This window comes from Cardiocondyla obscurior, linkage group LG21 (assembly GCF_019399895.1).
Source record: "Cardiocondyla obscurior isolate alpha-2009 linkage group LG21, Cobs3.1, whole genome shotgun sequence".
Taxonomy (NCBI): domain Eukaryota; kingdom Metazoa; phylum Arthropoda; class Insecta; order Hymenoptera; family Formicidae; genus Cardiocondyla; species Cardiocondyla obscurior.
The window spans coordinates 1637245-1662085 of record NC_091884.1 but is presented as its reverse complement, the minus strand read 5'-3'; the positions used below and the strand labels follow the sequence as shown (position 1 = coordinate 1662085).

Here is a 24841-nt window from a genome sequence, read left to right as displayed (position 1 = left end):
GAAATTTGCAAATTTTCACGACGGGGCACGGATAATTTCCGGTTGGCTCGGTGGTTTCCGCCCTTGACAAATGACTGTGGTATCCGGTTATTGGCTGCAACGACGACCCCCTTCGCATTCCGAATCAGGGGGAATGTCTCTTCGGGCGTTATCAAATGCATAGGGGATAGACAATATATCAGCTAAAAATACACGGCGACGTAATTGCCTTTCGTCAATGATACCCTTATTTCATTTACATTTGTAATATTACAAGATATTATTTTATTATTTAATTCACTGCTTAAAAAAAAAAAAAAATAATAATTAAAAAATTTAATTTCTCGTTAAACTATTAAAAATATCGTCGGTATAAACGTTTGTTAATAAGAAAAAATTCGCTTACAATATTTAAACAAAATTTTCAATTATTATAAAAATTAGTAGATAAAGGGATAGTAAAAATTGAATATAGAAATTTAGCAGATATGACATAAAAGTACTTTCTTTTTTTTTTTTTTTTATTTCCCTTTTTCAAAGGAGACGTGTTTATTAACTTGACGTTTCCGCTCGAATGCGTGGGAAATCTCATGTACGCTATTGAAAGCGACAAAGTGGCGTGACAACGATTTACTCACAGCGAACGTTGAGAAAATATCCGATGCTGGTGAAAATGCCGAGCATATGCCGCGTATAACACTTGTACCAGCCGCTCTCGGCCCGAGTGATTTTTGTGAAGTTCAACCATCCGTCATCGCTCTGCTCCACGGGGGGCGGTCCATTGTCTGAAACACAAGCGGAAAGCTGGTGGATATACGAATTAACGCACTGGAAACAACACGCACGGTCCACGGATTTGCGTTAACGTCGTCGCGCGGTTCGCGTCAGCCAAGCGAGTGGGCTGCAAGCGACTCTTTCCTCGTCGCTCATGATTTCGCAATATTTCGTTACCGTAAAACGCCGCCGCAAATTCGACAGTCAATTATTGAAATTTAGTCATTAATCATCGAAGAGTACAAGTTCCACATAATACTTTCACATAATGGATTAAGTTGGCTTATATAAAAAAATACATGCAATTTTTCATAAAACGCTGAAGAAATCTTTATATTAATTGACAAAATCGTGGAAGATATTAATTTCGTTTCGCTCGCGTTTTATAGAAAATATTCCGAAATAATGTGCGATATGGCAATTAAAAATTGATCGCTGCCGATGTAAATGCCTGAGCAAAAAAAAAAAAAAAAATAAGAGAATCGTAGACGGTGATCGAAAAGAGAAAACTCGAAAGAAACGTTTATTCGATTTATTTCTAAATGCGGGAACGGCTCCGCGGGAGCCCGTATCAATTCACCGGACTTTCCTTCGCCGTTTATCGCCAAATTTTCATTTAGCCGTAGCCTATTTCATTCTCAGCTATCCCGGCTCTACAATCACCGTTCATCCCTTTGCTCCTCCGCCATTGACCTCGTTACCGCCAAGCCGCGGATTCGACGCAGCTGTCGGATTGGCTAGCTGAAAGTATACCATTCTCGCGGAATATGGTACCACCCTGGGGGGGAACAAAGGGAGAACGTAGTCGAAAGACACTCGCGAAAGGCGGAGGCTTACCGAAGGTGGGGAGGGAAATGCGGAAAGTTGGAGGAAAGGTCTGAGGGCGAAAAAGGAAGTAGCGAATTCTATGTATCGTCCGACGGAGTTTTCGCGGCGAAAGTTTTATGTAGGCCAGTCATAATCACGTGGAAGGGTGGCGAAGCTATTCAGCCAAAGACACTACTCGCCCTTACCGTTGCCGCAAGGCGTGCTCGATCGTGTTAATAAAAAAAAATCCGTAAAATCATAGCCTTCGAACAAAATTAAACGTGCGATTTTTTTATTTTTTTTCTTTTTGTCCGACTGAGTATTTACTTGTACATTTTTTTTTTAATGCAGCAACGGTGTTGACCAGCGCGCGGACATAATTCTCTCGACGTTGCGGAGCTTGTTTTTGTCGTGACGCCATGTCCTACCGCGCTGTTTCCGCGAGGTGGCCGGCGCTACGGACTTTATAATACTTTCGTCCCGACGGCCGAGCCGGCAAGTAATCGTTTTCACGAGCGGCGTTATTGCGTCGAGTTTTCGCGTCGCAAGAGGTGCCAAGTGCCACGACGGTTGTTAACCTTCGCGTCGCGCTCGCCTCAGCGACCGTCATTTCACGTTCCTTCTCGCGTAGCGTCGCGACGCGGATCGGTCATGCGAATACTCCGCTTCTTCGCGAGGAATCTCCGCGAAAAATATCGCCAGCCCGAGTCGTCCGCGATTCACTTACCGATCGACGACCGTTTCTTTCTCGAAAAAGATCCTCGACTCGCGCTCGTCAACTCGAGAGTCCACTACGCGTCTTCGTAACATGGCGCGAATTGCGATTTACGCTGGTCGTTTGCGCGACGAAGAGAAGTACGCGCGATTCAAAGGAATGCTACATAATCCGTCCGATTTATTTATTTAATCCCGCTCGTTTTTTTGTGGCATTCACGAGCTCGAATCACGTCGCGGGCGTAGATGTAAAAGCTTCGCTGGCGCGTTTAAGTGACCCGCCGAATTGACTCGCGTTGTATTTGGCTCGATTTTTTAAGTTATATGTTGAGTAACATATTTATTAATAACGTGTGTAAAAATAATTTTCCACGTCGCCTCAATCATCCCGGCGATATATCATCTTTCTTTTTCAAAGCGTATATTGCATATACGCTTTCGCACTTGTTTTTTAGTAACGGATTGGTGCACCTGTCAAATTACATACAAAAAGCGCTCACGATTTTCTAATCACCGTAACGAAAAATCGATCTAGCGATGGGTTATAAAAACCGATCTTTCATGTATCGCATGCCGCATCACTCCTGTTAAAAATATATTGTGATAGCGCATGCACGGTACAAAGCCCTGGAAAAAAATTCTGCTTTATAAAAATAAAAATGAAAAATTATATTACATAACTAAAATATTAAAAATTTCAAAAAAATACGTTAGAAATGTTAAAAAATATTTTCGTTTATCTTCTAATCAAAAATGTTGTCAGCTCGTAAAATATTCATATTCTTAAATAATATTTTGCTACGTGCATTTATAAAATAAAATTATTATCCCTTTCTTCGTTTAAAAAAAAAAAAAAAAAAAGAAAAAAGTAACAAGAGTGATAAAATCATAAATAATTTCTACATTTAATATAAACTTGCCGACGCAAACGGTATCTTTAAATTATTCCGAGTACAGTTGCACATTGCCGTTCCGATATCTTCGCTCTGTACCATCTCCGAATGATAATCATATAAAGATCAACTTCCTCCCCTAGCGATTTCACACAGCCGGCGTCCCCGTTTTCTTCCCGCGAGAACGTTTCTGCGTTCCAGTGTATCGGCGTTTGTAGATCATCCAACGGAATCACGATAAATTATTTCTACGTACCTCACTTCGATCTTTGTTCCTAAGTTCTAACGCTGCGAGACATTTCATAGAATCCCGGCAAACAGCGTTGAATACAATCACAAATTACGCAAGCCTGGAGTAAGCGCGTTGGCTCCGGTTCCTAGTTTCGTTTAAACATTCGTCAGTCTCAAAGCGAATCGCGGCTTTGTAAAGCCATATTGCGAGATCGGCTGTTTGCACGGCCACTCGCTGCAATACGGGAAATCGCGGGGGTCCGAATTTGCGTGACTCGCCCTCGATGTAAAGGCTTTGAGCGAGAAGCGAACGTGCTTTCTCGAGAAGGAATGGGACGTTTAATAAGAGCAACCGTATCAAAAAGAAATTGGGAAGGGCGGCGAGCGGCGGGCGGCGGCGGTGAGTTTGGGGAAAAGGTTCCGCGGGCGGCGAAGGCAACTGCCTGGGGCGGATACGTGCTCCAAAGGATATTAAAGTATTTTAATTGCAGCGGATCTCGCGGAAACGCTCGAAGGATTTATTCGAAATCACTCGATTGAGTCTATGAATAGGGATTAAGCTTCGGGCCCCGGCGGCGCGGGGCGTTAGCTCGGCGCGGCCGCGCGCCGAGCGAATTCCAGACGTCAGAAGTGGAAGGCAGAAATAATTGAATATTTAATAGGATAACTCACATATAGCCGCCGCCGCTTCCCGTCGCAGCGGCGCGGGCGTCATCCGTCACGACGACGGGACGTCGATTTTTCTGTCACGTCCCGTGGCTGCCGATTAATTATACAGTCTGCCCGGGCGTAATACGAAGACGGGAACGACTTTAATAAATCTAGTTATTTCGTAGCCAGTGCACACGCGACAAAAAAAAATTGAAAAAAAAAATATAAAGAAAAAGGAACAAAAAAAAAAAATAGCCCAGAAATTATTTCGCCGATCTCCTCGCGGTACGTTCTCGTATAAAAGGCTACGTTTCCCGCCCATGGGGCAGCGATATTGACACGAGGAGGATATTGTCTGTCGCAAGCAGAATTGGAGGAGCATACATATATCAAACGAGATCCGCAATCAGAGATATTGCTGAATACCATAGAACAAACGATTGTATCAGCGACATGGGGAGTTTAATTAATTTAACAACGAGGTCAGGATTATACTCGCGAAGGGAAATCAAATTTCAGATATTATTAAATTAAATAAATAATTAATGTCACGAACGTAATATGACTGACAACCAAACGTTTCATTATTACCGTATTAAAAAGACTTTTATTTCCGGAAATTATAACCATAAGCGAGTACCCGGCGCGTGTGCGAACGTAATATGCCGCGGGATTTCGATTTTAATTAATTAATTTATGATCATCGCGGAGTCGCGTAGGCAAATTATTATCTTTAAATACCGAAGCGAATAGTAAAGAAGCGCAGGTAACGTTCGCGAGTTAAACGTTTCCTTAAATTATCTATGTTTTATTATTAATTTTATACTGTATAAATTATTATCGCAATATTATATACCAGTTGTTCGAAAGCTCTGCGGGGCCAAAGTGCTTTATTTTTCCATCGTGTTTGCACGATATAGGAGTACATTCGCGGTGTAAAAAGTCGCGGCACGTCAGACGTACGGCTAAACCGTTACTTTAGAGGAGTATTTGGCAATAATTCTTGTGGAAATCGCAGTGCCTTCTGACGTTCGGTAATAACAGGTCGTCCATCATAGTTCTTATCACTCGTACGCGGCTGATCGCAGCGGAAAGTGACGGCTGCAGCTGTTCTCAGCGTTTTGTGTAACTCAATAACGAGATAAACGAAACTACACAATCAGTCCAATTTTTCGAATTCTCCGATCCTAGATTGATAAACGCGACTCTTTTTTTTATTTTTATTCCGCGCTTCGAAAGAAACCGACGAGGTTGATCCGTAGTTTCGATTTATATGCTTTCTAATCCGACGATTCGCGGCGACGAAATAAGTAACACCGCAAACACATCCATTAATTCCCCGATTAAAATGTAAAATTGCACTCCTAACATTAATTAAACCTTCCAAGAGCAACAGAGAGTGCTAATATTAATTCACTCGCGAAGCGATAATAAAATTTAAACAGATAACTGCAAGAAGATAAGCCGTTACGTTATTATTAGGATCCATAATTCCTGGCCGGGACGACGTAAAGAATAACAGGGGAGAGCGCAATAACATTCGGCTATAAATCCTTTCGTCTTTTCGGCGTAATCATTTTTATACGTCTTTCCGGGTCGCCGAATGTATCAAACGGCGTAGAAGCGCGCGCTTTATTTCCGTGACACTTCCATCGGCGCGAGTTTCGCCGGCACGTCAAAGCGTGCTTGCAGTTTTGCGCAAAGTTTTAACGGACAATAAATAACTCGGAGACGGCGGAGGCGGAAAGACGACTCGCGATTCACTCGGGATGTGAATGGAGTGCCCGAGCGAAATCTCGATCAAATCTCGAAATTGTTATTCGCGATTGTGATTTACGCCGGAGGGGGGGGGGGAAGAGGAGGATCTGGAAGGGCCGAGGGGGGGGGAATGCTTCGGTCGCGGCTACCGGACTGCGTCGTCGCAAATGAGCTTTCTGTTCGAGTGCCTCTCTCTTCACGCTTTTCTGATTAATTCAAGAGAAATTGTAATTCCCGCTCCTATCGTATAAAGTTGATCGAAAAGGCAGTCTTGCGTAAATACGCGGATCGGTCTACGTAAAGGGGATTAAAAAGGTGTTTCTTAACGAGCAGAATACGAGAGCGCGGAAGGGCGGATTAAAAAAGTTGGTTGAAAAGCGATTTAATCGGCTGCGCTAAACTCGGGTTGCTTTCCCGATGGAACACTCGGCGCGGCACGGCCGCCACCCTCTCTCGCGGTGACCATTATCCCCTCCCCCCTCCTCCCCCTCTCGCGGAGGGTGGATCTGTACGGGTTGATTCTTCGCATTAATTATAACTGGCACGAATTTGCTGAGTGGAAAGAATAATAATATCCGAAAAAAGAAAGAAAGAAAGAAAAAAGAAAAAGAAAAGTGGAACAGCGATTTCAATTTAGGTTCCAAACTATTTCCGAATGTCCGCCGGAAGCTAAGCCCCGCCCCGCCGCCGGATACAATTTCTGATATAACGTAAATGTATAATAATTAATAACGATGGATATTATTAACGATATAAGCGAAGCGCCGCGATTGATGCTTAATGCCAGACGATATAATTAATATCTGAATTAGTATACTTCGTGCCGCGCCGTGAAACATTTTTTTATTCGAAAGAAAGCGTACTTAAGCGCGGGATAATTCCGGAGTTGCAAAATAGAATCTGTTCGTAGTTGCCTTCCGTTTTAATCGGATCGAGATACAAATATCAATCGCGCCGGGGAAAATCATTCGTTTCCCATCTCGATAGCTCGGCGTTTTCGGTGTATAAGAATAGTCACCGGTCTTAAATATTCATCGGCGCCTGTTCGCGGATTCGTTCGCGGTGAGAAATCGCGATTTTGATTTTCACTCGGGGAAAGTGCACGCGAAAAGTGCGGGCGTCGGACACGCGCGGCGTAATATTTCCGCGGCGTGAGGCCGGTGGATGCACCTAGGCGAAAAGTTCGCCGGCGCAGCGAATACGTTTAACGAATGTAATGGGTTCACCCGCTTAAACGGTACGGTCTAATCAAGAAAGTGGTCTCTCCGGCGAACTCCGGTGCGGAAATCCTTCTCGTTCTCTCGGTTTCGTCTGGCCCTCGCCCATCCCGCTAACCCCATCGGTTCCCTTGGCCGGCTCAAGCCGCGCTGATTGACGATGAATAAAGGAAATTATGCTGCGGTGAGCTTTTTGTTCGCCGCACCGGCTAAAAAGCAACGTCGTTACCGATCCGCGAAACGGCGGCGTATACACTCGTAAATCCCCCCCAGCCCTGCCAGAATCCAAATCGGACGGCAGCCTTAATTCCGAAAAGGGTCTCGATCTCAAAATCGCGGCTCGCGCGCCGTCGGTGGATTGGAGATATACGATTTGGTAACGCCGGGCGGATTCAATTTGGCTTAATAAAAATATAGTCGGGGCCGGTTAGCCGGCAAACCGGCTCGGTGCAATAACATCTCGTAATACGCGGCGCTTTATGCAATTTAATTATGCTAATGACCGGGGCGATAACGGAACTGGAATATGCGGAACTGGAATATGCGGAACTTAATGGGTAAACAGATTTTTGTAACTACACGCGCGTATTGAGGGCCCGTATTTGCGACGCGGATATAACGTAACCGAAATTTAATACCGTGACTACAACGGTATACTGTAAAATTTATAGTTCCGGATTTTCATGCGATTCCATATATTTTTGCGACGTATACGATAGTAAAACGTTTTCGGTAAAGCGTGCATTGCTACCTAGAACTTCTTTGAAATACGAGCAAAATGAACAAACTCCTTTTTTTTTTCTTTGAAAATTTTGTTTTTTAATGCACATCTCTTTTTTATTTCTTTTTATTAAACACAGAATTTTTTATCATTTTTTTGCAATATAAATATTAACAGGCAGCGATCATGTACTTCATCGAAATTGCTTTGCTGTGTTTCTCGTGAATTTATATTTTAATGTCTTTATTACAATTAAAATTAATATGCTGCCGAAAGAAAATTAACTTTGCGGAATTAAAGTTAAATTAAAGTTTTGGCAAAGCCTACCATTTTGAAAGTGCAGTTAAAGGAAAATTTTTTTATTTTTATTTTTGACCGTGCTATTCGTAATTAACTGGAACGCGGCTTTATGAATTATAAACGACATCTTTGAAAGAATCTTTAAAGCAAATCTTTAGAAGAATCTAAAATCAGCGAGAGATTGTTAAAATTTTACCGCTTTATTTCTCATTACTGGCTGAAGGCAAGTTAAAAGGTTCATTTATAAGGGTCAAACTCTAATAAAGTAACTAAAGCCATAAACGACATATAACAATGGAATAAAATTATATATAAAAGAAAACTATATAAAAGAAAATTATTTGTTATTTCCGCCTACATTTCAATTTTGTATCTTAATCATTAAAATTTAAGTAAAATGTGTTATTACTCTCAGGCAAACATAAGTATGTATAAATTTCGTCTTTTTTTAATTTACGGACTTTAAACATTAATTTTTAATGATAGCGATATTTTTTTTCTTTCTACTAAGAAAGAAAAATTATTCCTCCTGCTTCGTTATGACGTTCTTTACAGAACCCGGATTTATATCGCTTATTCCAATCAATGAGCACCTCAATTGAGAAGATAAGACAGATTAAGCTCGGAATATGAAATAGAGGCGAGATTAAAAGCCATGAAACGTTCAAGAACTGCTCATAGGAAGGAGGGAATTATAGACAGCTTTAAATATTTATCAGAACGTTAAAGCGGCCGCGGCCGGTGAGCTCTCCCACGACAAAGAACAGTCGAATGATAATGAAACTACGCGTTCGAGTACCTTTTTTCCTCCATTACTACAGACTAATACGAATGACTTGCAACGACGTGATTAAAAAAAAAAAAATAATAGACGATTAAATACATTTCCCTTCGACGGATTATCATAACTCGTAACCATTATCCACCGGACACGTAATTTCCTCGTTCTGATTCCACAAGTACGTCGCGATGCAGTCACGTTGCGTCGGACGTACCCGCATAATCGTCCACGTGATCTTATCTCTTTCTCCCGCACAAATGCCGGCCGCAGATATAGGGCAGATTAGATGGAGCAACGTGCCGGGCGTGATATCGCGCGTCGCGCGCACGGCACGGTACCGCGATCAGCGAATAATTTCCCTTTAACGCCGCGGCGAAATTTACAATGCCGGAAATAGGCGCGAGGGCGGCGTGTAGCGGTGCATCGGGGGAAAGGGAGGGAGAGGGGGGAGGAACAGGGATAATATCGAGCGCTTACACCTGTCTATCGGTGCCGAATGAAAGCGCGCCGGCTGAGAATTGCCGCGATGAAAAGGACGAAAGGGAGAGATCTAGCGGTGGCGCGGGGTTTGTCCATTGTCCCCGATTTCTCCGGCGGCGTCTGTGCGGTAGGACTTGTCGCACCCGTTGCGGTACGTAATAATGTGATTATGGGATGTACCACCTTACCCCCCCTAAACCCCCCTCGAGCTCTCCCGAGCTCCAAGGTTCCCCGAGATTCAAGGGAGGTGAGACGCCGAGACGACAAGGTTGACGGAAATCGCGTGAATGCAGAACTTTGGAACCCTCTCGTCGTTCCCACCCTCTTTCCCAACCCTCCGCGTCGAGCTAAGGACGACGACGTTATTATGCCGCGAGCGGCGACATGCGTTTGACTCACCTAAGCATATCGTTGGTAATGGTTTAATTACGCGAGAATTACGACTTCTCGCGAGGAATGAATATGCGATTGTTACGACAGATTTCGCATGGAAATGGCAGAAAGTCCTCAAGCTTCGCTTTGGAGAGTGCATTTTGCGAAGTACACTAAGAATACAGCTTACAATATTATTACTCCGAAACATTATTTGCGCGAGCGCTGCGCGCGATAATTATAATATTATAATATGTACATATCTAGTAATTCGCATATAATTGTCAGCTCACGCTCTCTATTATCTACACAATTAATCTTTCAATTTCAATACCGCGGTCCCATTGTTGGCTCATTTATTTTACATGAAGAGAAACCAAAATCTCTCCATAATGGTTCAAAGTTAATCAAGCTAATGACAACAATTAATATTATTTATAATTCTATTAGTCTTCGCGCGTTCGCGTGTAATTCTTTCAGAAATTTTACGGTATCGATAGAAACGAAAAAAAATATATATAAAAACGAAATAGATTTAGCTTTTAGACGGAGGGTTAACTCGATAATTCGATCACAGACGTGTTCCGCTTATCAACGCATTGACGCGTGGCGTTTACAGATAAGTTACATCTCCTTTAGAGTTATTACGAGGCCGATATTACGCCGAGGGTCATGTGCATCAGATTCCACCCCATCCAAGTGCCTGTTTACAGTGATTAAATTATGCTCACGTTGCCGTTACACGTGCCCGCGCTAACGTGTCTACCTACAACGTGACGCGTTTCCTAGCTGCAGGGAATGGGGGAGTTACACGAAATAATGCACGTGCGCTTCGCAACTCGCCGTCTGCCAAAACACTGCTTGCGAATATACGTGTGTGCGTATCGGGCGCGCTTACATACGCAAGTACATCACGCGAGCGACCAACTCGAAGTAGTAAACATTTGAAATAACGTTAGAAAGAATATTTCAGAACGGTAGGAATTTCTTTTTCAAAGCCCTCACCCTGCATATTTTTAATTAAAAGGTATTCAAATTCTTTTCTTCGATTAGATTGTGATTAATCTCTTTTTCTCCCAAAAATTCTATAAAGGATTATATCGCGTGCCATTTTTAAAATTTATCGCGATTTTACGCCGTTCGGAAAAAATTGCGTCGGATGTTCAATTTTTTAATTTCAATTTTAGATAATAGTTGGAATGGAAGAGGATAATTATTCTAGCTAGCTCGATGCAACGCGCATTATTATTTGATTTTTGGATGTTCGCAAAAAAGCTGCCTTGTGAAGATAAAATTTTATCAAGATAAAATATATTTGTAGTTGATCGAGTAGTTTGCATCTAGCTGGATGCAACATGTTTGTTTACAAACGATGTAAATTACTAGATTGAAATTCGCTTGGAGTAAGGGGGTGTTTATAGTGGCAGTAACTCGTTAAAAATCTCATTACCGGGCGTATTTAAATAGCCAAAAATTTACTAGCCGTGGAAAATACGTGGATAGCTGCCGAGAGGAGTTAATCTCCGCGCCATTTAAATGATGGAGTTTTAAATAAAAAATAAAGTCCAATATAGAAAATTATCAATTTTAAATAGGATTTTGCAGAAATAACTTATCGACAATTGGTTGTATTAATAAGTCGAATTCTTCTTCCGAGAAATCTAATCGAGAGCCTAGGTGAAAACGCCGCGCGCGAATTTTATTTCTTTCTTTTTTTTTTTTTTTTTTTTTTCCTTTTTTTCTCGTTCGCCACTTACCGCGCTGCCAAATTGGAGTACTAGCTGGATTGCTGTCTACCTCGCATTTCAAGCTGACAGACATCCCCTCGACGATCGGAATTCCAAAACCAGGTAAACGCGTTATCGCGAACGATGGAGTATCTGAAACAGGTATTAAGCAATTAGTGTCAATGCCACGACATTCATGTACTTTGATATTGCAGAGAAATTAAAAAGAAAAAAAAAAAAAGGATTAAAGACATTATCAAAATATTATTGCATCGTAAACGATATTAAAGCAGCATATAATGTAATTTTAATTCGCCTTTAATATTAAATTTTTAAACGAGATCGGAAAACATTTCGAAAATAAATACGGCATCGCGAGTACTTGAATCTCGCGAAATACACGAGATTCCCTTCTATTTTCAGCTTGTTCCACTTCCGCGTAATATTCATCTAAATGAATTCTATAATGAAATTCAAAATGAAAATAGTGTCATTTAATGGACAATTGAGAAAGTCGTAGCAATTGCGAGTTGCAATCTTATTTTAGCGGACGATAGCAAGTCTGTGAACTCGGTACTTCGCAATTTCCGAATAAGATTTCCGTAATCTTGAAATGTATTGGTCAATGTAATCTGATTTCTACGCATTCGAAAGTCATTCTTTGTACGGGGGAGGGATTCTACGTACGGATCTATCGGTCACTGTAGATTGAATCTTACGTGCACGAAAATATCCAATTTTCGAATAAAAATAGTAGACTTTAAGAAGATAGATTACTAAGGATACAATGGAAAAGTCTTTCAATTGACTTCCATTTTTATCACTTCCAACCATTGCTTTCTAAAAGTCGAAAATAAAAATAAAAAACCACGTATTTCAACCCAAAAAAAAAAAAAAAAAGAGAAAAACTCAATTGATAAATGTCTTAATAAATTTAATTAAAAAAAAAATCCTATAAATCTAAATAAAAATGTAAATAACAATTTTTACAGTAACAATAAATTTTTCTGCCGTATTAATTAACCACCGCGTTATATCTCATCGGAACGTGAAAGTAGTAATGGAGGCACGTACTTTGGTGATATTACAGTCCTCATTTGATTTTCTTTTATTTAAATGCAGCCTGAATACAGATATCGTTTCCCTCTCCAGTTGAATTGAATAACATTTTCAGATTAGCGGCGCTTCGCGCTCGCAAACTCGCTCGGCGTTTCAGTAATGCGAAAATACTTTTCACATTATAAATATCTGCTTAAATGGTTTGTAGGTAACCTCGTAGGATGCTTATTTTCACTATAGAAGTTCATTGTGACCTGCTTTCGCGTAGAGTTCACTTCCCGAATACAAACCAGCTTTCCGCCCTGAAGCGACATTATGCGCAGCGACATAACTTCGCATCATCGCCAAATAGATATAGCGCGGAGAAACGAAAAGAGAAAGAGAGAGAACGATAAGAGAAAAAGGAACGAGAAACGTCGGGGTCGGCCGTCGAAATACTCGTTATAATGAAGAAGCGAAATTCCGCGAGAAAATAATTGCACGCATCGAGTGCCTCTAGAAATTAAATGTAATTGTCAGAGGTGACGCGGTCCCTGTTCGCCACCGCTGCCAATCATCCCTTTTTCTCTCCCGCGTGCGGTACGGGACCAACCCTCGTCCGCGTCATTAGCGAACAACGAGGAAGCGAATGATGGGATTCGAGCACATTTCGCTGCGGCGCGTATATAGGGCAGCCGGGGGTTCGGCGGAGAACGGCCGAGGGGGAAGCGGTTTTCAAAATTATCGTCGGACAAACGAGGTACCGATACGACGAGGTCGTGGCGAGTAATTAACGAACGGGACAGTCAAGATTTTACGGGCGCCGAGGTCGTATTCGTTAAAAGGTCTCGCCACCACCGTCGCCGCCGACGACAAATGGTGGAAATATCCGCCTCGCGCTGCATCGGCGCCCCGGCGAGCAGGGGGAGGGAACGGTCGCTCGATGTCCGCTGGCCCGGCGCCGCTCGAGCGATTTGCCGTTACCGTTATATCGCCGTTCGGCTCGTTAATATCGCCGCCCCGCGACTAACGGGACAGCCCCGGCCACCGAGATCGCGGAATAAATTGGAGATGCGTCAAATTGCGCGAGAGAAGGTATAGGAACAGGCCGCTGGAAAACGTGACACGGGAAGGGTCGGCGGCACACGGGGAGGGGGGGGGGACGCATAGAATATCGGAAGCGGAACGCGGAGAGAAAGGAGTAGCGCGCGGGTGGCGTGCGAGACGAGGAAGGGAGAGAGAAAAGAAAAATAAAAAAAAAAAATTAAAAAAAAAACAGTAAAACCGGAGAAAGGTGAAACGGAAGACAGAGCGACGCAGGAAGGAGGAAGAAGGGAGAGGAACAAGGGCGGCATGACTACCGGGATGGCTCGAAGTTATTCACTCGGCTATAATAGCGCGGTGCTGGGACAATGCAAGCTTAATGAAAGCTCCTCTTCCCGGCGCGCCGCTGCCGACCTCGCTCGTTCTCTCTCTCTCTCTCGTTTTCACCCTCGCGTTTCCCGGTCCGTCGTAGTCGCCGATGCCGCCGGGCATGCCGTGCTGTAGTCCCCCGGTGCAACAGCGTAAACACCAAACAAAGGGAACAATGAGGCACAGAAGTGTCCCACAGACCTCGATCGCTTGATGAGAACTTTAAAGCGCGCCCACAAACTACCGGTTCATCTTTTATTCCTGAATCGACGGCGCGCAGCACGGCGCGACCCAAAAAAAAGTCCTTTTTTTGCCCGAGATTTCGCGATATTCTTTCGTACGGAACCTGCTAATATCTCCGAGGCCTTTTACCGCAATTGTCCTTCGCTCTATGTGCAACTCTTTCGATTTTCGTGCGCATTCTTTTTCACATTCCCGACTCTCGTATTTTATTTTTTTTTTTATTTTTTGTTTAGCGTTTTCTTATTTTTTTACATTTTATATTTTTTTTTTTGCTACTTCTCCTTCTATCAATATTAGTTGATTTTATTTTATAACAACGGGGAAAAAAATTAACCGTTTCGTAGTACAGATCGTATATAAGCCGAACGACGGGAAACCTTCAAGACGCGAGATCTTCCCATCTCTCGTCCAGAACGAATCTCTTCGAAAGAAAATTCTCCTGCTGTTTCAGCCGGAACGCCCGTAAACTTTATACGGGCCGTTAAGCAAACCTGTATACGACCTGCGGGAGAGGATTTCGTAAACGTAGAAAAGGTAGAACGCATGAATATACGGCGACATTATTAAACGGCTGAAATTTGTTATGTACGTAGAATCTATATCGTTATTTACGTTTGTTATGTACGTAGAATATATGTTGCGTTCTTGCGCGATTTAATAACGATCGACGGGGCGAATTCCGGGAAAAGCTTCAGAATTATGCGTGCGACTCATAGTTGAATAAACCTTCCGAGGCATAAAACTTGAACTGGCTGCAAATATAATTTTATGGCAAATATGGCTTTAAACGTAACTCCACATTCGCGAGAACTAATTTTACGAATTCAGCGTAACACGCGCGTCGTTATTCGCTATATACTCGGCCGCGCCATTACTGTTTGTCGGGATTGCTTCTTTCTTTCTTTATTTTTACGCGAATCGAAAAAAACGACGGCAATATAACCAGTAATGTTAATTCGCTTTAAATCAAGAGCGAACCCCGACGTCGATTCGAAGAAGCGCGGAAAGCCGCAATCGCGGAAACGCGATGGTATTCAAACGTGAGACGAGAAAAAAAAAAAAGAAAAAAACGGGAGCAAGTGTAATTTGCGAGGTTGGCCGATCGCAAAATCATTAAACAACCATCATCGGTATAACTGCGGCGTTATTGAGGTGGCAAACCACCGAATGGCTCTCGTTGCGACGCGATAATGTTCGCTGCGTATATATTTGCAAATGCTGATACGGCGGGAATCATGTGCAGCGCGATTACAAGCCGCAGGATAGCACCGAAGGGGCATACAAAAATTCGTTGGTTGCATCACGGTATCATCTGCGTGGAACAGCTCGATCTGCACCGTCGGTTTTCACGCGTAACGATGCCCGATAAAGGGACGCATTTGACATTCTCGTCTACTCCCTCAAATAAATTATCACCGAACAAGATTACTCAAGAACAACGTTTCTAAAAGGCCTAATGCTTAATTAGTTCGATTTGCATACGTATAACGACTCGGATTAGCCTTCGATTATTTTAATCCGTAATTTAATCACGCGAAGAGCGAATGCAATCGGGGCGCCGTGTCTCGCGACGGTCCCGCGTATAGTTCATTACGATTCGTCGCGATTATTCGGACGAGGAAATCTAGACAACGGATTTCCGTCGACTTTGCACTTTGTCTGTATCACAACCGGCTGAACCGCGACGGGGCGCGCAGCAGTTTATGCACATTGAAACGGCCGCGGTTTACGATAGCAGCCGTTAAAGTTTAAGTCCGGCTTTATTGGGTCAATGGGCGACGCGCACCACGTGCGAAAATTAAGCCCTCGTAACATGTCGGGTACACAAAGGGCTCCGACAGCCAAAGAGGTAGACATTGAATAACGTGGCGTCGCGCGATTTTCCCATTCAACCGTGGCGCGTATACCGCGTTGACTTTATTAAACACAGCCCTGTGGGGAGAGATAAATGAGCGACAAACAAGCCCCAAAGACGGCGAGGAATAGAAATTAAATACGGTGTAAAAAAAATATATCGTCGGTGGTCTCCATAAACTAGCTTAAAAGTACCAACAAAGACGAGACACGTAAAGGTAAATAACGGGATTAAAAAAAAGAAAGAAAGAAAGAAAGAAATTAAATTTTAATTAAGCAAAAGTAGGCAAAATCTGTGAAATCAGCCCTCTTCCGTACAATTACCAACAGCTCGTTTAAGCGTTCGATGTAAGTATTTTAATTAATAACGGCGCGTTTTGCATTAACCTAAACGAGTCCGAAGCGAAATCATTCTTCGCCTTTCCGCTGTTCTCCGCGAAGGAACGAATATAAGAGGCGATGAGAGAAACTTGGGCGCGCCCGATCTTGTAAACTCAAACGACTTCGCTTCAGTCCCGAATAGTAATCTCAAGTTCACGCAGCTTCCGCGCTCTTAAGCTGGCAGTTATTCTCCAAGGAATTACCGCGCGAGAGCTATACTAGTCCTTGTTACCTACCTAAGCATTCTCGTGTTGCTACATAATTACCAAGCACCGTGGAGCTGCCTGTTATTAAGCCACTATTAATCTGGTTGTTGCATCGTATACGACAGTGCATACCAGATTGCGCTCAAAGATAGCCGAACGGACGTGCGGTATAAAAATTTCAGTAATTTATTCCTTTCGAAACGGCACAATAACTCTGCGATTGGAAAGCTCAATACGAGCTTTACTCTACCTGAAAATTATACAACTCGCTAGTAGATTAGCCTTAAACCGCGATAATAAAAATTAAAAAGAAAGAAAATAAAAAATAAAATCCCTTAAAAAATTGGTGTAACGCGTAACTTCTGGTGATAAATAAAAAATAACGCGACGGAAATTGAGGCGCGGAATAATCGAAACATTTAAATAGCCCACATTAGAGAATGCAAAACGAACGGTAGAATTTTCATTACCGGACCCACCGCGACGCGCGAGTTTATAACGCGACCGCTCGTCTAAGTGCAATTTACTTTGCCGCCAAAGGGCTTTGAAGATACGAGCCATTAGAAGTAGCGCAGGGATATCTCGGGGAAACGTTGCCGTGCCGTTTCACAAATCTACGAGTTATTTTCGGATTAATCGGTGGGGCGTTAGCGAAGCAGCGCCGCGGCCAACATACCGGTGCAATTTCGCATAACGCTTCCGCTCGTAGTCGTGTTATTCAAGCCTACAAAGCGCGGGTTGCGCGCCCGTGAATTGAGGGGGCTAGTCGGCTCTCGCGTGCACTTTTGTAATCGGCAGAATACGCGACAACCTGTGTGTCCGCGAACAACGCATTCATCGGGCGGCGTCGCGATGCAAATCGGATTTCGGTTGCAGCGCAGCGTCGCTTAGAGCTGCATACTTTGCCTGTGAATACAATGTATCGGTGTGTTAATGTTACGAGAGACAAGAACAATATAGTTAATAACGGGATTTTAATTTTATTAAAGTGAATAAAGCATTGACGATAAAAAATACGTGCATGCGGAAAAAACAAAGCTTCGAAAATAAAACGAATGTAATTTTGTTGAAAGGTAAAAAAAAAAAATATATATATATATACATTAAATCGCGGTAATAGATATTTGGCAATTAAGGTACGATAAAAATATTATTTTCAATTTTATCATATTCTAAAGAGAAGCTTTTAAAGTTAATAGTATTCATACTGATAAAGTTAAATAAAAAAAAATAACGAGAAATAAGAGCGTGTTGCACCAAAGTTAACCAATTAAGAAAAAAAAGAAAAGGGGAAAAAAAAAAGAAAATTAAAGTCTGTTTAAAAAATAAGGGAAAAAAAAATTTATTACATAAGTCGCTTGAAAAAACAATATCATCGAGAAATACCGTCATTCTCAACGAAAAGTCAAGACGACGGCGGTGTTTGAAAAAGCAATATTACTCCGGGGATCCCTAATTCAGTCTAATTACCCGCTTATGCGAGTCCTTGAAATATTTATGAAGTTTTATGAGAATTTTTCATCTCGCGGGCGGCGCTCCTTTGAGAAAGACCCCGGAGGGTTATGAAGACTTCAACTTCGAACAGCGATTATGTCGATATCAAAGGTATCCGCATTGCTGCTCGAGGCTACGTACGAACCAAATTTATTCGACCCGTTGTCGAACTTCGATTAAGCACTCGCAAACTACTTCCCTCTAATGCCGCGTACACCCTCCTCTATCTCTATCTCTCCATCTCTTTCTCTCTCTATCTCGTTCAAATACAATAGTATTAGCTTTCGCAAACTTGCTTAGACTTACTTGAAACAAGTTATATCTCTCAGAAATAGATAGCAATATTAGACATTGTGCAGCACGTCAAAAGTAACGGAAATAAAAAAAACAAATTAATGAGTAATAAAATTATTCAGGGAAAGGCTCAGTTATCCGTCCAATTATCGAGCTGCGTTCTCCACGCGACGGTAATTTTTGTCAAAGGAGAAACCGAGGGTACCGGAATACACGCGTACGTAATCGCGCAACAATGTTCTTGGTCTATGTCACAACTCCTTACAGCCAGTCTTGTTGTTGTAGTAAATGTGTATCGCATACGCTGTATAATTATACGTAACTAGAATCTGGTATTACAGCGGGTGTAGTCTCTATAGAATATACTCCGGGAACGTGGAGGGTACATTCTCCACGTTCTCTGGAGTATAAGATATCCTTATCCTCCACACCCAACGGGGAATACACCACTTTAGACGTCGACGTGAGATGCCCGCAGAGCCGTCCGAGCGGGAAGCGTCCCGTCAGTTCTCGAGATATAAGAAATAGAGCGGAAACCAGACGGCTCGGTCCCCACAGCAATTGAATAACCGCGCCCCGCTATCCGCCGGCCGTCCCCGGCGGTTTTATTTTCATGTAATCAAATCGATTAATGAGAAAAATATCGCGTGCCCCTCGAAAGATGCTATCTTGAAAAAAAAATATATAATGAATAATTCCGACGCGAAAGATTGTTACATTTATGATCGAATCAGTCGTTTCATTAAGATCGTTACGAATAATATGAAAATAATATTAGAATAATAATCTCGTTACGTGTATGTATTTTAATTTTTTTTTTCTCTTTTTTTTCTTTAACAAAATGTAATTGATTAAGTCTTTTTCACGGTAATTGATTTAATTCCGGGCTCGCAACGTACAGCTGTAAATTAAATTAGCGATGTAGAAAATTATGGACTTTTATCTTGATGAGAGTAATTTGATTTTACGTAAATATTCGAAACCCATTATCTAAATTGATATTAAAATAATCGCAGGTCTTCTGTGATATCGTAACAATATCGATTTTCCTGCGTTTCCTGAGACTGCGCAACGCGTCCTTGCGAACAAGTCTCTGGCGTAACGTCACTTTTATTTTTTTTTTTTTTTTTATTCCCCCTCTCCATCAATAAATATATGTTCAATCGACGTGAACGCGATCACCGTGTCCTAACTACGTTTTCTGTAACATTGCCGATAATTTACCGTCCTCAAACCGTCGTTATTTCAAGATCGCTCAAAAAAAAAAAAGAAAAAAAAAAACCGGGTCCGGACCTTGCGCGCTCGTTTTCCGCATCGAGGTTTTACCACTGCGTAAGATAAATCCGCGATAAAGGGCTCTCTAACGACGTGGTATATGTCGTTTTAATTCACGGGGGCGAAGGGAATTGCGACTGCCGGCGCGACGGCCGGACAGAAGGAAAATCGTCAGCCCCGTCGCTTTAATGAAGTGCCGTCCACAATGACAGTCGACGTTCATTTCGCACGTATGCATGTACGGTGGAAATCTCTCGTCCTCGGCCGGCCCCGGAATTATATACGACGGCGGTGGTCGGATGAGCGACGCGAAAGAAGGTGAGACGAGACGGTTCACCGCGGTAGCGGAAAAAGTGAGAAACGGGAACTCGTAGCTGTAGCTCGCGCGAAAGAAGGAAAAAAAAAAAAAAGATAGAGAGAGAGAGATGAGAGGAAGGACCAGAGTCAGAGAAACAGTCGCGCGGAGAACTGTCCGCGTGTAGACATTAACAGCGATATTAATGCGGCCCGGCAGCAGAATACACGCGAGAAAAGTCGGGGCCGGGATGGCACGTTATAAGTTATACTTCGCTAAAGATTAACTTCGATCGCGGGGAAAGAAGGGGGGGCTTTGGTTACACGGGAAGATTTCGCGGCGATGTTACGGAAATATACGGCGAGGATGAGAGAGGCTAGACCGTATTCTTGACTTAGGTAGAGAGTTAACTTCGTCGCGGCTGAAAAATTTAATTACTATTTTCGTCGTTTCTGCCGCGGCTGATTTACCGCATATAGTTCTTCGGAGGTAGCGAAAGTTGTCTCGTGCATGCACAAGTATCGGTTTTCGAAGTCATCTACAGATGGCCGGCTCAATTATCGGTTTCCGATAAAATTGCTGTGATACATTACATTACGCCGTATCTATTATGACTCGGGTGCACATCGTTTATTCTAATTTTACAGTCAACTTGCCGTGTCTTCGTCATTAGTCGCGCCACGATGAATGACTCCGTCGTTTCTGTACACGTCAAATGGTCAAGAATCGATACCGCGTGAACGTAAAAACGGGACGACGTAATGGAGAAATTTATGTACGGTATTATTTCTTGATATTTCGTCTAGTAGATGAAAAAAAAAAATGTATAATTGCATTTTTTAATTTTCAATTTGTCCGGTAACAATGTATCGTTTAATTATAGCACTCCCCTCGTTTCTTTTTTTCTTTTTTTTCCCCCCTTTCATTTTTTCTAATTGGAATATTTTTATTACGCTTTCGAAGTTCACGGAACATTATTTTCGTAATTTTATTATTAAATCTTAAACGCCACAAGCGTGAGGAAGAATATTTTACATTAATTGTCGCGCTCCCACGCCATCCGCGCAAACACATAAATTTCCATTTCCGCGGCGCATTAGAATCTAAACTTATTGAGAATATATTGGTTTCAATTTCCGGTTGGAATTTATACGTTTGCCAAGCCGCGGGGGTTTAGGGGCCCAGCCATAAACGAGGGCGCAAAATTCTTCAACAATTTCGAACTTCCGTTCGCGGAAACGAGGGAACGGGGCGGGATTCCTGTAAACTGGCTAGTCGATCGTGACACAAAAGCAGAACATTATGGCACGAAGCCGAGACGCAATTGTGCTTTAGTACTCGGGCGCGACCTGTCTCATTTTGCGCATGAACATTTTCATGCCGCTGCCGCGCGAAACGCGTAATCCGGGACTTAGACCATGGCAAAACGACCCGACGTAAACTCGTTGACGTTAGCCGGCGTCGGTGTGCGGATCTGCGGAACGCGGACATTTCGCGCTTAAACTCGACGTCAGCAGAGCAAACAACGTCGTCTGTAAATAATGATGACGCGAACCGGGGACGATGTTGGCTGAGGCTTGTTGAGAAGTAGTTTGCGTTACAGATAATTCGAACCCGCGAGCTTTTCAATAGGGTCCCGGGTCGTTTACCCCGCGCCGAGCGTTAGACCGATTCCGCGAAACTGGGGAAACTTTATCTTGGAGACTTTGAGGATTAAAAGCATCGTCAGATTTAAGCGGAAAGCGTTCCCGACGTCGAAATTATATTTATCGACTTTATTTTCCCGTCGCCGAACGTCCCTTTCGCCGATACGTGATACTCGCGTGATAAACCACAAACTATCTACCTTTTATATTTTTCCATGCGGTAAACGTAATTTTTTTAATTTTAATAACATGTTTTTTTATTAAAAAAAAAATATCTAGTTTATTACACTTTTTAAATTTTTTTTTAATTAAATAATTTCTGCTTTGCAAAAAAAAAAAAAAAAATTTATTGCAAATACCAATTTACATTATAATTAACTGTAAGATAATTAAAGTCTTAATTAGTAAAAAAATTGAGTGACAAACAGAAAACAGATGCCCGGCTCGCGTATTAAATTACAGATAAGATAATGTTGCAAGAGGATTATCCAGCATAATTTCTCTAATGTCTTTCTTATCAACGCAAGAGCACATGGCTAAGATGTAAGAAGAATCTAACTTTAATCAAATTGTAGTTGTTTCTACTATACTAGTGCTTCTACTGCACTGAGCAATATGATACAGCCCGAGCTCTTTCCTTATTTTTCTATTATATACCTCAGGATTCTTTGCTCAACAAAATGACTTCGATAATGTTGTAAACATTTGTGTACATAATTAAAAAAAAAAAAAAATGAAAGAATAAACCATCAAGCAGCTAAAAATTTATGTAGAAACGTGTAGAAAAATTAGATTAAAAAAATATAAAGCCCAAAGAAGAACACGATCTAAAGAAGATAATTATATCTGTTTATTAAGACATTGAAATTATTTTAAAAGCTTAATACTTCAAGACGTTTTGCTTTGTTAATTCTTTCAAGTTTATACTAGACGATCTCTCTCTCTTTCTCTCTCTTTCTGTCTCTCTATTTTTAACATCTCCTTTCCACACGTATACAGAATCGAGAAGGATTTTACTATTAATATTCGTTGAAGTAGCCGTATTTTATTATGCAACTCGCGCACGTGTTTCGTACGTACTAATCCGGGAGCATCCCTTTTCCCAAGGGAGTTTTCAAAAGGTGAGCGGAATAATGTATCCAATTCAGAATCACAGGTCTATTGAGAGCGCAGACGCCGGTGTCTACTTTCCGACGGGAATCAACGTCGTTTCATTGAAAGCCCCGCGGTTTCTGCGAGCCGACCCCGAACCCGAGGAGAGTAAATACCATACGCGAATAATATACGCTGCGACGCGACCCGCGAGACATCGTGGATACACATCCGGATGCGTGAGACAGCGTGTATATGGTAATGCCGTGGGTGGCTTTACGCCGAGCGTTAACGATTCCGCGTTCTGTAATATTAATCTGAATTTCAAATTCTCACGCCGCGTCACCTTCTCCCGCCCGGCGTGCGGAAGTCTCGCGCGGGCGAGACGCACGGTCGAACTTACGCGCTGGACCGAGAACTGGTCCTCCTCGCCTCCCTTAACTTAACACCTATCTCCATCCGCGGTGACTCCGGTCTAGCGTAAAAACGTTATTGACCTTACCTTAACGAGATGGCTAAACTACCGCGATACCGAGATTGCGAGCGGGAGAGCTTACCGGTGCGTGGCCCGGTAACCGACCTGGATGTAACCGCTTGGTTTTCGTCGCGAGGAGATCGTCGAGCGCGCGCACGTTTTCGTCGCGTCCACGTCGATCTCGGGGAATCTGTATTCCCACTGTACGTTTCCACTCCGCGTTTCCCACCCGGCGAAATAATAACAGCCGTGAGACATCGAATGGCGAGACGCGTCTTTAAGCTCTGTAATTTACGGCAAAGCGGCAGATTCGTCGGAATAATACAGCCGACGGAGGGTTGCGCACCGTCGTAACGCCGCGAGTGCCGCTCGCGCGAGTGAAATTACTCGTATAATGAGCGGCGTGTACGGGGAGGAAGCCCCGGCTAGTCGGAGGCGAAATATAAATACGCTCCGCGGAGCTGATGGAGTAGCTTGGCTGGCGCGTCAAGGTTCCGGGCAGGGATAGTAAAAACCCGCCTCAAAAGAAACTCTGTGAGAGCTGAACCGTGAAGACGCATAAAGATGAGCGTTAACCTGACGTCAACCGCGGTAGGCTAGTTTTAAACTCATTAGCAAGCTAATAGAGAGACGCGGTGAATTTCTATCTTCATAATTGTCTCCGTTCCTGGTTTTTTTTTTTTCTTTCTTGCGTTAAATAGCGCGCGGATAAAAATTTCTCCCTTTCTCACCTTTATATTTCACACGTAAATTCTTTTAGAACAACCAATCACCGAAGTTTTTAAGTTACAAGGATTCGGTTTAACGGTTCGACCTCGCGGAAAATTCAGCCGCTGAAATCCAACCGATTCTAACGAACGCCGTTTCGCAATGATTAGAATTTCGTTTCTCGCAGCGGTTTGGAATACTAATAAAGCGAGCAGCCGTTAGTGATGTCAAAGACTTTTTGCCGCGAGAACGGTTACGTGAGCTCAATAAGAATGTATCTTCCAGCTTGAAAGAGAGGAAAGACACATGTATTTTTCTACTGAAATTAGAAATGTTTTATGCATATTATTGCGCGTCGCGTGTACAGCAGCTTGCGATATAATACGTGCTATTTTGCAATATACTGCCCCAAGTCTGCCCGCGCGTGATAAACTTCAGCAGTTTCGAGAGAAAAAAATTTGTTATTAAAATCGTCACGCACATTCGACACGAAAACTAACAAACTCCGCCGGTGTAATCAATTAATTGATATTAGCACAAGGTTTTTATTAATAAAATGTAAAAACTCTGTTGACAGCGAGCAAATTTATTCGTAGAAATACGAATTCTCTAAAGCAAATTTAATTTCATTTCAATTAAATAATATATTTTGCTGTTAAAACTGTTGCTGTTTTGACGACGGAATAAGAACCCATTTATTAATATTGTATAACAAAATAATTTCCAGAATGTTTTGTAAATCAAATAAATGCAATCTGACAAATTCTGTCAAATTTTATAATTTATATACGAATTTGATATAAACAATATTTACTGAAGGATGTATTATTTTTCTATAAATAGCGGTGAAATTTTTCATTTCTATTTAAAAAGTGTACATATAAAAAACACAATCTCGTGTCGTTAATGAAAATTCGTCAAAAAACGATTTAACTTAAAAAAGAAAGAGTAAAAGACTTTTTTTCTCCGAGCAAAGTATTTTATCGCAATGTTAAGACTTCGAGACTGAGACATTTGTAAGT

The 24841-nt window shown here is 42.3% G+C and overlaps 1 protein-coding gene across 4 annotated transcripts in view; it reads right to left on the bottom strand.

Moving 5' to 3' along the window:
• The window catches only part of Tei (irregular chiasm C-roughest protein teiresias), a 309776-nt gene that overhangs the window by 58126 nt on the left and 226809 nt on the right, over positions 1-24841 (bottom strand). For all 4 annotated transcript variants that reach the window (XM_070670714.1, XM_070670715.1, XM_070670716.1 and 1 more), the window contains exons 10-11: positions 11436-11558; positions 618-764 (exon numbers count right to left, since the gene is read on the bottom strand). In XM_070670714.1, coding sequence (XP_070526815.1) covers positions 618-764; positions 11436-11558 — 270 coding nt within the window. The remainder of the gene's footprint in view (positions 1-617; positions 765-11435; positions 11559-24841) is intronic.